Genomic DNA, 12647 nt, shown 5'->3' on the forward strand with positions numbered 1-12647 from the left:
CCCTACGATGTAAAAACATTAAAATAAGTTTAACGTTAAGACATTCAATAGTGACGCCGTTTCATTGGAACAGCGTCCTCGGCCCCCAGCAGAACCGTCAAGTGTCTCAGAACCTCAGACCAGCGTCTCCTCGCGCTCCCAGGGTAGCACTGCCCGTGCCGGACCGACTGAACACGGAAGCGCTGCTCACCGGAGAGAAGGGGACTGGAAGGAAAGCCAGGGCCCGCCCTGGTCAGCCAGTGTGTGCGTGGCGTGTGCCGGCCCGACCCCACACCGCTGAGCCCGGCCCAGGCCCCTGGGGGGCGCATCCCGGGGAGGCCCGTCCCCACCTGTACACGATGCGCTTGCTCTGCAGGTCCTGCAGGCCGCAGCACAGCTCTGCAGCGTAGAAAACGGCTCTCTGCTCGTCGAAGCCAGGGCTGCCCAGGTTGTAGATGTGGAACTTCAAGTCCCCCCCATTCATGATGGTGAGCACCAAGCACAGGGAAGCTTTGGTCTCGTACGTGTAGCACAGACTGACCTAGAGGCAGCAGCATCGCAAAATCAGAACGCAGGAGCCTGCTCACTCACTGCCACGCAGTGGGGGCCGTGACAAGAACACCCGGCACCCTACGCTCCAGGGATCGCGCCCCCGTGTCAGGTGCTTGTGGGACCCCACGGCATTTCTGCGCTGAACGAGGGGAACTGCCCACCTCCGAGTGGGTAGGTGGCAAAACGTCACAAAGGCACTGGGGCCGTGATCGCAAAGCTACACGCCGGCCTGGAGTGCTGGCACTGCGCTTCCAGAACAGCTGCCCCACCCCCGCCCCACAGCGACTGGAGCTGTCAGTCAACACTGGGGGAGGCACAGGCTCTCTTCCTGGGATGAGCTGCGTTGCTCTGCATATGCAAATATGGGGACACTGCTCATACTTTTCCATGTACTTGTGCCCACTGGAACCTGTGGGCTGTTCGGTTTTTGCTGCTTCTCTGTTGGTTTGTATGTCAGTTCTCTCTCGTGCACATGTGTACACACACATGTACACTCTGCCGGGGCTATGATCGGACTACACTTAACCTGCCCATCAGTTTGGGGAGATGTGACCTCGTCCCAGCACCGGCCTTCCGCCCGCTCAGGTCTCCTGTAACTTCTTGTACCAGCGTTTTATAGGTCTCAGTGGGGAAGTGTTGCACATTTTCAATGTCTGCCTAGATTCTGATGTTTCTTGAAGCTATCGTAAGTGGCCTCAAATAAAAATTTTTATTTTCTGATTGTTTGTATCTAGTATCACACTTAATAGCTTGACTAACTTCCAATCAGTTGCCCAGAAAGTCACAGACTGTCTACACACACATCACGCTGCAGGCCGGGGGGGAGGAGTGGGGACAGGCGGAGGAGCTGACATAGTGCGGGACAGGTCAGGGTCCCTCATGAGCCACACCCAGGGGCCAACAGAATCCAGGATGAGGAAGAACATGTCTGGATTCCTTGGAAGCGGCCAATGTAGAAACCAAAGCATTTTATTTAAAGAGAGGAAACCCTAACTACTCCTCTGTCCCTTTGTGGATTCCTACGTTTCCAGAGAGTTACACTGATATGTTTACAGCAACTCCAAGATAAGCCCATTTTATTAAGAGATTTCCACGTGACGCATGTCTGACTGACATGGGATACACAAAGTCTGGCTGTCAAATCGGGATGACAGCTGTCCACTGTCTGGGAGCACCTGTCCCCCCGCACAAGGCAGCTGACCTCGGAACTGAGAAGAAAGTAACTAATGCTACAAACCCTTTGACAGATGACCTTTCTCTTCCTTCAGCCAGACCCTCCCATGGCAGCAGGTGCTCAGGAAAGGTGCAACTGGGGGAAGGGACACCAGGCTGAAGGTGACCCCGCCTCAGGCTCAGCCTGGGGCCTGGGACAGGCCCTCAGTCACCCCAGCCCCCCAGCGAAGGCGGAATTTGAAGCTTCACACGGCTGGGATGTGCTCACTGAGGGCCGATTCCAGGGCCAGAGGAGGGCCGAGGGGGAAACAGGCAGAGGTCGGTGTGAGGAGATGGGGCAGTGCCCCGGGCGGGTCAGCAGGGCGCCCCTTGGCCAGGGTCGGTGCTGCCCCCAGAGCGGGGAGGGCGCCCGCCAGCCACGCCGGCTGCGTGTGTGAGGGAGGCCTGCCAGGTCGGAGACGGCGGACGGCAGCGGTAGGTAACGAGCTCAGGGCGCAAGCTGGCTCACCCCGGCTTACGTCTGTCCAGTAAGAACCGAGAGGCAGAGAGGGCTGCTGCCGAAACAAGCTGCTCCCGGGCCCTCTCCCTGTGCGCAGCGCCAGACAGCAAACCCCAGGCGCCAACCCAAGGAACACACCAGGCAGCTGCCAGGGCTGGAAGGAAGGGGAGCGGGAGGCAGGCCGTGGGCACGCGCGGACGGGAAGCGCAGCCGGGGCAAGGGCCCGGGAGACACTTACCACAAACCTGCTGTGCACCTTCTCGAGAATTCTTTTCTCATTCAGCGCCATCGCTTCACCTTTCCTCCTCTTGATTCTCTTTTTCTCAAGCTTCTTACAGGCGTACATTTTCCCTGTAGCTCTCACCTGACAAGCGCAAACCTAGTTTTACAGGGAGAAAAGAAAAGGCTTATACACACCCAGCACTTCCTCGGCTGCAGAGCTCGGTCGGCCGAGAGGACCAGCTGCGAGGGCAGCAGCGGAGCCTGACACGCCGGGACCATGGCCAGTGGCGGGGACGCGGGACCGGAGGCTCTGCAGATCTTCCTCCCCGCAGTGTCCTCAGCCGTGGGAGGGAGCAGGACTGTCAGGTGACCACAGCCTGCCTTATAACCCGGCCGGTGGGCAAATGGGGCTTGTCCGTGTGCGACCCCGGCGCCGCCCTGTTACCTCTGTCCCCCTATGTCCTCCTCCTGTTGTACAAGAGTGAGTTTTAGAAACCAAATGGTCTCTTTTTCTTAAAGTTCAAGAATATAAGAAAATATATTTCACAGAATTCATAGATTTTCATAATTTATTCCACTTCATTTTAAAGTCATTTATATATTACTTAACTCTATATTATAAAAATTTTTTGAAGATTTTATTTATTTTTAGAGAGAGGGGAGGAGAGGAAAAAGAGAGGAAGAGGAATGTCAACGTGTGGTTGCCTCTTGTGTGCCCCCAACCGGGACCAGCCCCCAACCCAGGCCTGCACCCTGACTGGGAATCGAACCAATGACCCTTTGGTTCACAGGCCGGCGCTCAATCCACTGAGCCGCACCAGCCAGGGCTACTATGAAAATTCCCAGACATACAAAAGTGGAGAGAGTAGTATTAAAAGCCCCCAGGTCCCAGTCCCCAGACTCATGGAGTATCAACGTATGGCTGACCCCACCCACGTCTCACACACACACACACACACACACACACACACACACACACACACACACAACCTCCCCCAATACCCTGTACACACTTATTGCACAACCACACACGTAAATACTTTAAAATCAAATATAAAACATGACACAATTTTATCCATCAATAAAATAACCTGATGGTAAAATATAAAGTTTATCATGAAAAATATTTAGTCTTAATAAGGACAATGATTAAAACACTCACATGAAACTCCAAGATAACTGAGTAATATGTTGCTTCTTTGTACATGGATATGCAAGACAGAAATGTTGCTCCCACGCACGCCTGGATTTTGGGGGAAACTGGCCTTATTTTACAGCTGAGGCAGCATTTTATAACCTCCCCTTTTCATCATACGGTGTGCCTCGTTCCGCTCATTAAATGTCCCCCCAGTATATAACTATTCCAGAACGTGTCAAATCATCTTCCTACCACTGAGCAGGCATGCAAACCTCTGCCCGTGTCCTCCCCAGGAACACAGGATGGGCAGGGAGGGAGCGGGCAGCGGCCCTGCACCTGCAGCCCACACCAGTGCTCATGTGCCCCTCAGCTACCCAGGGAGGCAGGGATCACACACCAGCAAGCGGTGGAAGAGGAATGTGACCTTTGTCCTGGCTGAAAACACTGTTCTCTTTCTATGGAGGAATCTCCGTTACTCTATTTCTATCGTTTAGGACTGGCCCAAAAGTTTGTGTCGTAGAGTATGTTATTAAAGACGCTTGTCCAACTCAACTCTGTTTGCACACACGTGCACCTCCCACCTCCACAAAAGGCACGCCCACCACCTAGGTGCGCGCTCTTCCGGCCCCACCACCCAGCCTCTGAACCTGCAGGCAGGGAGGCCCACCCAAGTCCCCCAGCACCTCGCCTGCCGCAGGCCCCGTGAGTCTCTGCTGAAGGACTCAGAGTGAGATGGAAGCATTACTGTGGGCAGGACTCATGTGGGGAAAGGAAGTGCCCGACGGGCCCCGGGGCTGTGTGCAGGAGAGTCCAGGGCCTTTCCAACAGGCACTGAGGACAGAAGAGGACGGTTCCCTGCCCTCTGGGCCGGGCACATGGATCACACACCCAGAACAAGTCTTCAGAAACCACAGCGTCCATCCGGTCGTGTGTTGGAAAACACAAGTAAATGTGTTATAAAATCAAAAACACACCAAGGCCTTCACAGTGGTTAACACTGCCAACACGATCCTACTCAATCCATTTTTTAAACTTGTGTATGACTATAACAAGAACTTCATTCTTTTGTAAGCACAAGGTCACGTGTCTGAAACTTGTTTTTCTCTGCTCTTTGATGAAAATCTGAGTGTTGCCCTTGGAGACCATGAAAGGAAGAACAGCATGAACTGGAGAGTGTGAGAGCTGGCTGCCCGGGAGGTGTTCCGACAGAGGACGGATCGCCCACGGAAATGTCTACTGTGAGGGAACCAACAACCGTTTGGTGGGAGTGGGCAAAGCAGTCTCCGAGGCCTCAAGACAGTATCAGGGGGGCAGTACTACTGATGCTCCCGACCCTGCGGGCGCGCAGCTCTCTCCCATGGGGCACGGCCTCTCAGGCCAGCTGCCCAGTCCATGTGTGGAATCCTCGTGGCCATGGCATTCACTTGGAGTTTGGGAGCAGAGGTGGTTTAAACACACGCAGGCAGCGTGACCTCCGGGGCTGACACCCACTCTCAGCCCCGCCGGCCCCCCTGGCTCTGGGACTCACAGACGTCGGCTCTGAGTCAGGTCCCCAGACAACCATGAGGCACTGAGTGCCTCCTTATGCCACCTCCACAGAAGTACATGTGGGTCTCTGCCCAGCACAGCCTGCACGCTGAAAGGCCACCTCTCAGGACCTTCCCAGACGTACACATTTTCTACCACCTTTTGTGGAGGTGGGAGGGGCACGCATGTGCGTCTTTAATAACATATTCTACAGACATTTTCGGGCTAGTCCTCAACTACAGGCAGAGTTAACGGAAGTTCCACTCTAGAAACAGAACAATCTTTTCAGCCAGGACAAACTGACTGAGCTCAAACAACTTCTTTATGAGTGAAAGGTGAAAACAAAGATAATAATATTTTTTCTCAGATTTCCTAATTTTTTAAAAGCTTGTAGCAAAGTACCTTTTGCTCAAAGTTCCATCTTAATTCTCATGCTTGGCTACCATTATTCCCCAAGTCACAGGAAGGGAATGAACGCACTCGTGGAGCTGAGGCACGGCCTGGAGATTGTGTCTTGCAATTACCCCGCTGCCCAGTAACACGCACACCAGCCCCACGTGACTCACCTCTCCAAACCCACCTTTTCCTAGAACTCTGTAATGTCTGAATGTTCTCTTTGTTACTGGTCTCCTAAGGAATTAGAAAAAGCAAAGGTTCAGGTCTCACATCACATCACTTCAGGAGAGCCCACCTAGCCCCTGTCCTGGGCTTATTTACGGAGCCGCGCGGCCAAGCGTGCCCAGGACAGGGCGCCCGTGCGCAGGGGCCGGCGCCCCCGCCGGGACCGCTCTCCCTGTGCTCAGCGACCAGCGCACGCGGCACTGACGATGCATCTGAACACACCGCAGATCGAGGTGGACGGTCCGGCTATCTTCACCAACGGAAGACAAGCCTGCAGCGGGCCCACACGGGGAAGTGCTTATCTATTCTCAGGCATCTCTTTGGGGCTTTCTGACAAGCTGCTGAGGAAAAGGACGCGTCTTCAGTGCGCCATCCTTTGAAAAAGGAACCTCAAGGGAGACACCCGGCATCTCAAAAAACATGTTTGAACAGGAACTGGAAACGTGGCCAATCGATAACAATTGTAATAACAACGCTAGTGGCAGCTAGCGCTTTCTGAGCACTCAGCCCACGAGGACTAGGAACGCTAAGCACATCACACACATTTCTCGGCTGCCCCGGCCGTCAGTGGCATGGCCCACGGTGCCTCCACTTTACAGAGCAAGGACCCGAAGCTCCCGGCGCTGAGCCGCCTGCCTGAGGCTGCGCGGCTGGCACAGGCTGCACAGGGCCTGCGTGACCCCGGCCCGTGTCCCTGCCCACCCACTGCACCAGTTGGGCCGACTCCCGCTTACAGCAGACAGAAGAGACTGCGTGATGCACAAAATGCCACAGACAACCCATGATTCCCAACAGTATCATGACAGATGGAAAAGTATACATCAGGGTGCATTAGAAGCTACTGCTTGTTGTCACTGAATCTTGAATCAGAACATACCTTTCCAGCCATTTCCACTGCAAAAATCGAGAAAAATATGGGCTGTCCTGGTATTCTTCAAACGGCTTTCCACTTAAATACCTATGGACAACTCTGGAAAAAGATTGTGTGCAGTTATTCAGCTGTGTTTCATATGGCATGAGTCCCACTGTGTTTCAGTACGCACTGAGCCCTGGGCACTAGTCAATGTACTGGACTCCGCAAGCAGAGAATCCCACAATGGTCCCTACTGCTGCCGGTGACAATGAGAAGGCAAGGATCACACGGAACGGAATCAATTTACCCTCCCAAAGTCAGGCATTCTTGTTATGTATACGCACATCAGAGAAATAATTACTAGACAAAAATCCACCGCCCTGGGAGGTGTGGCTCAGGTGGTTGGAACGTCATCCCATAACCCGAAAGGTCCCAGGCAGGGAACATGCCTAGGCTGTGGGTGCGGTCCCTGGTCAGGGCTCCTACGAGAGGCAACCGATGGCTGTTTCTCTCCCTTTCTCTCTCCCCACCTTTCCTTCTCTCTGAAATCAATAAGCATGTCCTCCGGTGAGGAAAGAAGAAAGCCGCAGATAGAAAACTATGGCTCCGTGTAGTAGAAAAAGGAGCACTGGGTTCCACCCTCAGCTAAAAAATAAAAAACAAAAAAACAAAAAAACAAAACACTGGCCGGTGTGGTTCAGTAGATTGAGTGCCAGCCTGCGAGCCAGAGGGTCCCTGGTTCGGTTCCCAGTCAGGGCACAGGCCTGAGTTGCAAGCCAGGTCCCCTATCTAAAAAAAAAATAAATAAATAAAATCTTTTTAAAAATCTACCAGTAAAAAAGACAATTTAAAATATATTCTAAGTGTGTGGGTGCACCAGTGCACACTCATGTGCATAGGCGTGTATATTTCAGAGGAAATGTAAACATTTGGTCAATAGAATGGAGTGACTGGTAATAGTCACAAGGTAGAAAATGTTACCATGTGACACAACCTTTACTTAACGCTGAAAATAAAGCGCCCAATAAATTACTTCGTACTACACGTTTCTTCAGACATCATACAACTGGCCGTGCCTCTCAGGTTTCATTTATGGTTTTATTAGAGAAGTGATAATACCATCAGTTGTGGGGGTGGTGAGGGGCGGCAGGTGGCCTGTCCTCTGACGCAGCTCATTCGTCAGCGCCTGCTGAGGAGGGCAGCGTGGCATTGGGTGGCACGGGAACCTGTGCTGTGGACCCTGCAGGCCCCCAGGCCCGTCTGGGGGCGCTGGGTCACAAAACTTGATCTACAGTCATACCGAGACCTCTGTGCTTTCTTAAATCCTCGTTCTCACACTGGGGTTGTCCAAAGGCCACACGACATGTGACAACGTCACCGCTCTGACAGTGGGCTCTTTGTGTCTTACTATTTTTAAAAACCTAACCCACATCGACAAAAGCCCTTTGCGACCTCCACTTTTTTCTGTCATTTAATTTGCGAGAGAGAGAACCATCCGTTTGCTGCTCCACTTCCTCATGCGTCCACTGCTTGATTCCTGTGCGTGCCCTGCCTGGGGATCGAACCCACAACCTTTGTTGCGTCTGGACGATGCTCTAACCAAGTGAGCCACCCAGCCAGGGCCAAGTCACTGTTGCTTATCATTTTATTCCCAGAACCTAGATCAATGACAGGTGCATATAAGTGCTTCATGGTTTCCGAAAAGAGTAACGCCAAGGCTCTGGAATTTATGTTTCTTAAGGCATATAAGCCTGTAACCTAAAACCAGCAGGGCCTTCCTTTGTTTGCATCTCTGCCATAACCTCGGCTTCAGAAGGAAGATGTTATGGGTTGAAATGCGTCTCCCGAAGAGACATGTCCTAACCCCCGCGCCTGCCAGTGGGGCCTTCCCGGGAAGTGCAATCAGTTAGGACGAGGTCCTATGGGCCCCACTCCAATGTGACTGGCGTCCCCGCACGAGGAGAAAACAGCCACGTGCCGACAGACGCAGAGACTGAGATGCTGCAGCCGAGGACGCTAAGGTGACCAGGCAGCACCTGAAGCCAGAGGCGTGGCCCTGCCGACACCTTGACCTCAGACATGCAGCCTGCACAGCTGCGCGACCACAAACTTCTGTTGTTTTGCGTCACCTTATTTGCAGTGCTTTGTCATGGCCGGCATCCTTAGGAAACTGACACAGTTGCTGACACAGAGGAGGCGTGACAAACATCTGCTGAATGAGCGAGTGACACTGGAATGTCCCGCACACACTTACAAAGGACTGCTTGCTTTGGGCCAGGTGCTTCAGCAACCCTTCCTTCTTCCCACAAACTAAGGGAGCTGAGTTTGGCCGAAATGCTCTTACAGTTCCCCTGCCCATGTCGCAAAGGTCTGGAGAAAAGATCTTTTGGCCAGTGCCTAGGTCTAAAAAACATATTACGGGAATCTTTTCACCTCAGACACTAGCACTTTGGAAGGCTGAGCAGAGGGGCCAGGAGCCAGCCAAGCGATCGAGCATCCTGGCTCACAGCGTGACCCGCCTCAGTGTCATCGACGTGTGTAATGACTGCTCTTCTCCCTGTACAAGGGGCTGTTGTAGTTCGGCACGTACTCTGACGAGCGCTCGCCTGCGGCCCGTCTCAGGGCGAGCCTCAGACAGTGGGCAGAGGGCGCGACCCACTCACCTGGCACATTCCTCGAAGACCTCTTTGGAGGGGGCCTCCGTCAGTTGCAACCTGCACCCTCTGACAACGTGGGGAGGTATCTGTGGTAGAGGGGCTGCCGAGTTCTTTACAGCAAAATCAAAGACAGGAAATCAGTGATTGCGCAGCTTAGCAACTTTGAGTAAAGCCTGTCACTTATTGTGAAAAACGAAAACACCAAGTGCATGAGGTAACAAGTCCAAGTGCCGCCGTCACTGCCCCAGTCTCACTTCCCAGGGTGCAGAGTGACCTTCCCTTGGGATATCAAACCAGAGTGGGGGAGGGTCTCCAGAGATACTGTACCCCAAGTTCACAGCATCGTGCACAACAGCCGAAGGTGGGCACAACCCGAGTGTCCATCAACGGATGAAGGATAAACAAAATGCGGTCCAGTCACTCAATGGAGTATCATTCAACCTAAAAATGGATGGAAAGTCTGACACCTGCTACTACATGGCAGGACCGTGAGGACAACATGCTAAGTGAACTATGGCAGTCACGAAAGGACAAATTCTATATGATTCCACTTATATGATGTCCCCAGGGCAGTCAAATCCATAAGACAAAAAGAACAGCGGGTGCCACGGGCTGGGGTGGGGGGAAGGAGGGGCACCTATTTAATGGGAACAGACTACCAGTTTTGCAAAATGAAAAAGCTCTGGAGATGAAGGCGGGGATGGTTGTACACTGTGAACATACTCAATGACAAATGTTATGGTATATTTTATACCACAATCAACAATGCAAACACACACATGTAAACCTTTGGACATACACATACTTTTTCCTCCTACAAATGGAATAAAAACTATGTACAGATGCTCCTCAACTTTTGATAGGATTATGTCCCAGCAAACTCATCCTAAGTTCAAGGTATTGTATGTGAAAAATGTATTTAGCCCTCGCTGGCGTGGCTCAGTGGACTGAGCCCCAGCCTGCGAACCAAAGGGTCACCAGTTCGATGCCCAGTCAGAGCACAGGCCTGGGTTGGGGGCCATGTCCCTGGCTGGGGGTGCACGAGAGGCAGCCACACAGTGATGTTTCTCTCCCTCTCTTTCTCCTTCCCTTCCCCTCTCTCTAAAATAAACAAATAAATATTTTTTAAAAATGCATTTAGAGACTTCTGGCCAAGACGGAGGCGTAGACAGACACTCTGCGCCTCCCTCCACAACTAAGAAGAAATACAACTACCTCAAAACTAGAAACAACCAGAAGTTCCAGAAAATCAAAGTGCATGGAAGTCCAGCAAACTAAGATATAAAGAAGAAATATTCATCCAGACAGGAGCGACAGCTCTACCTGGGGCATGGAGACAAACAAACGCAGGAGCCTGTCAGAATGAGGAGACAGAGAAGTAAGGCTCAAAAGGGGGAACAGATCAAGGTTCCAGTGGGAGAATTAAGTGACGAGGAGATAGCCAACCTCACAGACAAGGAGAGAGCCAACCTCACAGACGAGGAGATAGACAACCTAACAGATGCAGAATTCAAAACACTGGTGATAAAGATGCTCACAGGCTTGACAGATATGCTTGAGTATGACAAATGCTTAAGGGAAGAAGTGAAGGCTATGCTAAGTGAAACAAAGGAAAATCCACACAAGACCAATGGTGAAGGGAAGGAAACTGGGATTCAAATCAATGGTTTGGAACATAAGGAAGAAATAAACAGTCAACCAGTACAGAATGAAGAAGAAAGAATTGAAAAAAACGAGGAAAACTTCCCAAATTTTGTGAAGGAGATGGACATACAGGTCTGGGAAGCACAGAGGGTCCCGGGCAAGCTGGACCCAGAGGGGACCACACCAGGACACATCATGACTGAGATGCCAAAGGTGAAAGATAAAGACAGAGTCCTGGGGACAGCAAGAGAGAGGCAGAGAGTTGCCTACAGGGGGGCGCCTATAGGACTATCAGCTGATTTCTCAGAGGATACTTTGCAGTCAGGAAGGGACTGGCAAGCAGTATTCAATGTGAGGAAAAGCAAGGCCCTATAACCAGGACTACTCTACCCAGCAAAACTATCATTTAGAATGGAAGGGCAGATGAAGTGCTTCCCAGACAAGGTAAAGCTGAAGAAGGTCATCATCACCAAGCCATTATTATATGAAATGTCAAAGGGACTTAAGAAAAAAAAAATCAAAACTATGAACACTAAAATGACAATAAACTCACAACTATCAACAACTGAATCTAAGAAAAATAAAAACAAAATCCAACTAAGCAAAGCAGAATAGGAACAGAATCATAGGTATGGGGATCATTTGGAGGGTTATCAGCTGGGAGGGGGAGGGGGAGAAATGGGGAAATGGAGCAGGGACTGAGAAGCATAATCAGTTCGTACAAAATAGACAGGGGGAAGTTAAGAATAATACAGGAAAGGGTGAAGCCAAAGAGCTTATATGCGTGACCCATGGACATGAACTAAGGGGGGTGGGATTGCTGGGGGGGAGGGGGGTACTGGGCAGAGAGGAGCAAAAGGGAAAAAAATTGGAATTACTGTAACAACATAATTAATAAAATATACTTTAAAAAATGCATTTAATACACCAAAGCTACCAAACATCACAGCTTAGCTGAGCTGACCTCACACGCGCTCAGAACACTTACGTTAGCCCACAGCTGGGCAGCTGCCTTGAGTTTCATCTCAAGAGTCACTGCCTTCCTCTCCTTCTCCGCGGAGGCAGGAGACACAGGGGGCACCCTGTAGACACGATGCGGCATGGCAATACACAACAGTGCCCAGAGCGCGCCGACGGCATAGCACGCCGTGGGGTCAGCGGTTGACCCGAGACTGCGGCACAAGGGCCAGAAAAGACCGAGACGGGAAGCACCGCCCACGAAGGGCGCATGGCTCCCACGCCGCCGCAAGGCCGGACAGCGGACGCGCGCCGCTGTGAGCCGGGACCTGGGGCTCCGCTTGCGCCAACACCACAGGCCACCCGTGTTGTCTCTGACAGCTGCCCACTTTGCCCGGCTCGTCCGCCCCCGTTTTCCCCTCTGCCAGCAGCACCGCCGTGAACAGCTCTACACAGCTGTGTGTCACAGGACAGATTCCTGGAACTACTAGCTCACAGGACACACATGTTCAGTGCTGAGATGTATGAATGACAGAGCTGCCTCCAAAAAGGGTGTGTGACTTCCTGTTCTCGTAACGTGTCCCTAGGGGCCCGTGCCGCCTGCTCTCCAACCCCCACCCCGAGGCTCCTGGAAAAGCACAGCAGTGACAGGACAGGTGCCCAGCTGTCTGGAAAAACAAGCCCAGGTCCTGCTCAAGTGTCTGTGGGACTTGTCGCTAGAAGGGCGATGTGCACCCTAGACTGACCCTGACCGTGGCAGAGCCGGGTCACCACAGCAGAACAGGACTTTCTCTCAGGCACAGCAGCTGTTTCATCCCAGAAGCT

At 52.1% G+C, this 12647-nt stretch overlaps 1 protein-coding gene across 1 annotated transcript in view; it reads right to left on the minus strand.

Moving 5' to 3' along the window:
* GRK4 (G protein-coupled receptor kinase 4) overlaps positions 1 to 12647 on the minus strand; it is a 37511-nt gene that overhangs the window by 15813 nt on the left and 9051 nt on the right. The window contains exons 5-9 of the mRNA XM_090267144.1: positions 9228 to 9331; positions 6589 to 6681; positions 5657 to 5720; positions 2442 to 2582; positions 330 to 520 (exon numbers count right to left, since the gene is read on the minus strand). Coding sequence (XP_090123270.1) covers positions 330 to 520; positions 2442 to 2582; positions 5657 to 5720; positions 6589 to 6681; positions 9228 to 9331 — 593 coding nt within the window. The remainder of the gene's footprint in view (positions 1 to 329; positions 521 to 2441; positions 2583 to 5656; positions 5721 to 6588; positions 6682 to 9227; positions 9332 to 12647) is intronic.

Source organism: Furipterus horrens, unplaced genomic scaffold (genome assembly GCF_987537825.1).
Source record: "Furipterus horrens unplaced genomic scaffold, mFurHor1.1.pri manual_scaffold_2, whole genome shotgun sequence".
Lineage (NCBI taxonomy): Eukaryota > Metazoa > Chordata > Mammalia > Chiroptera > Furipteridae > Furipterus > Furipterus horrens.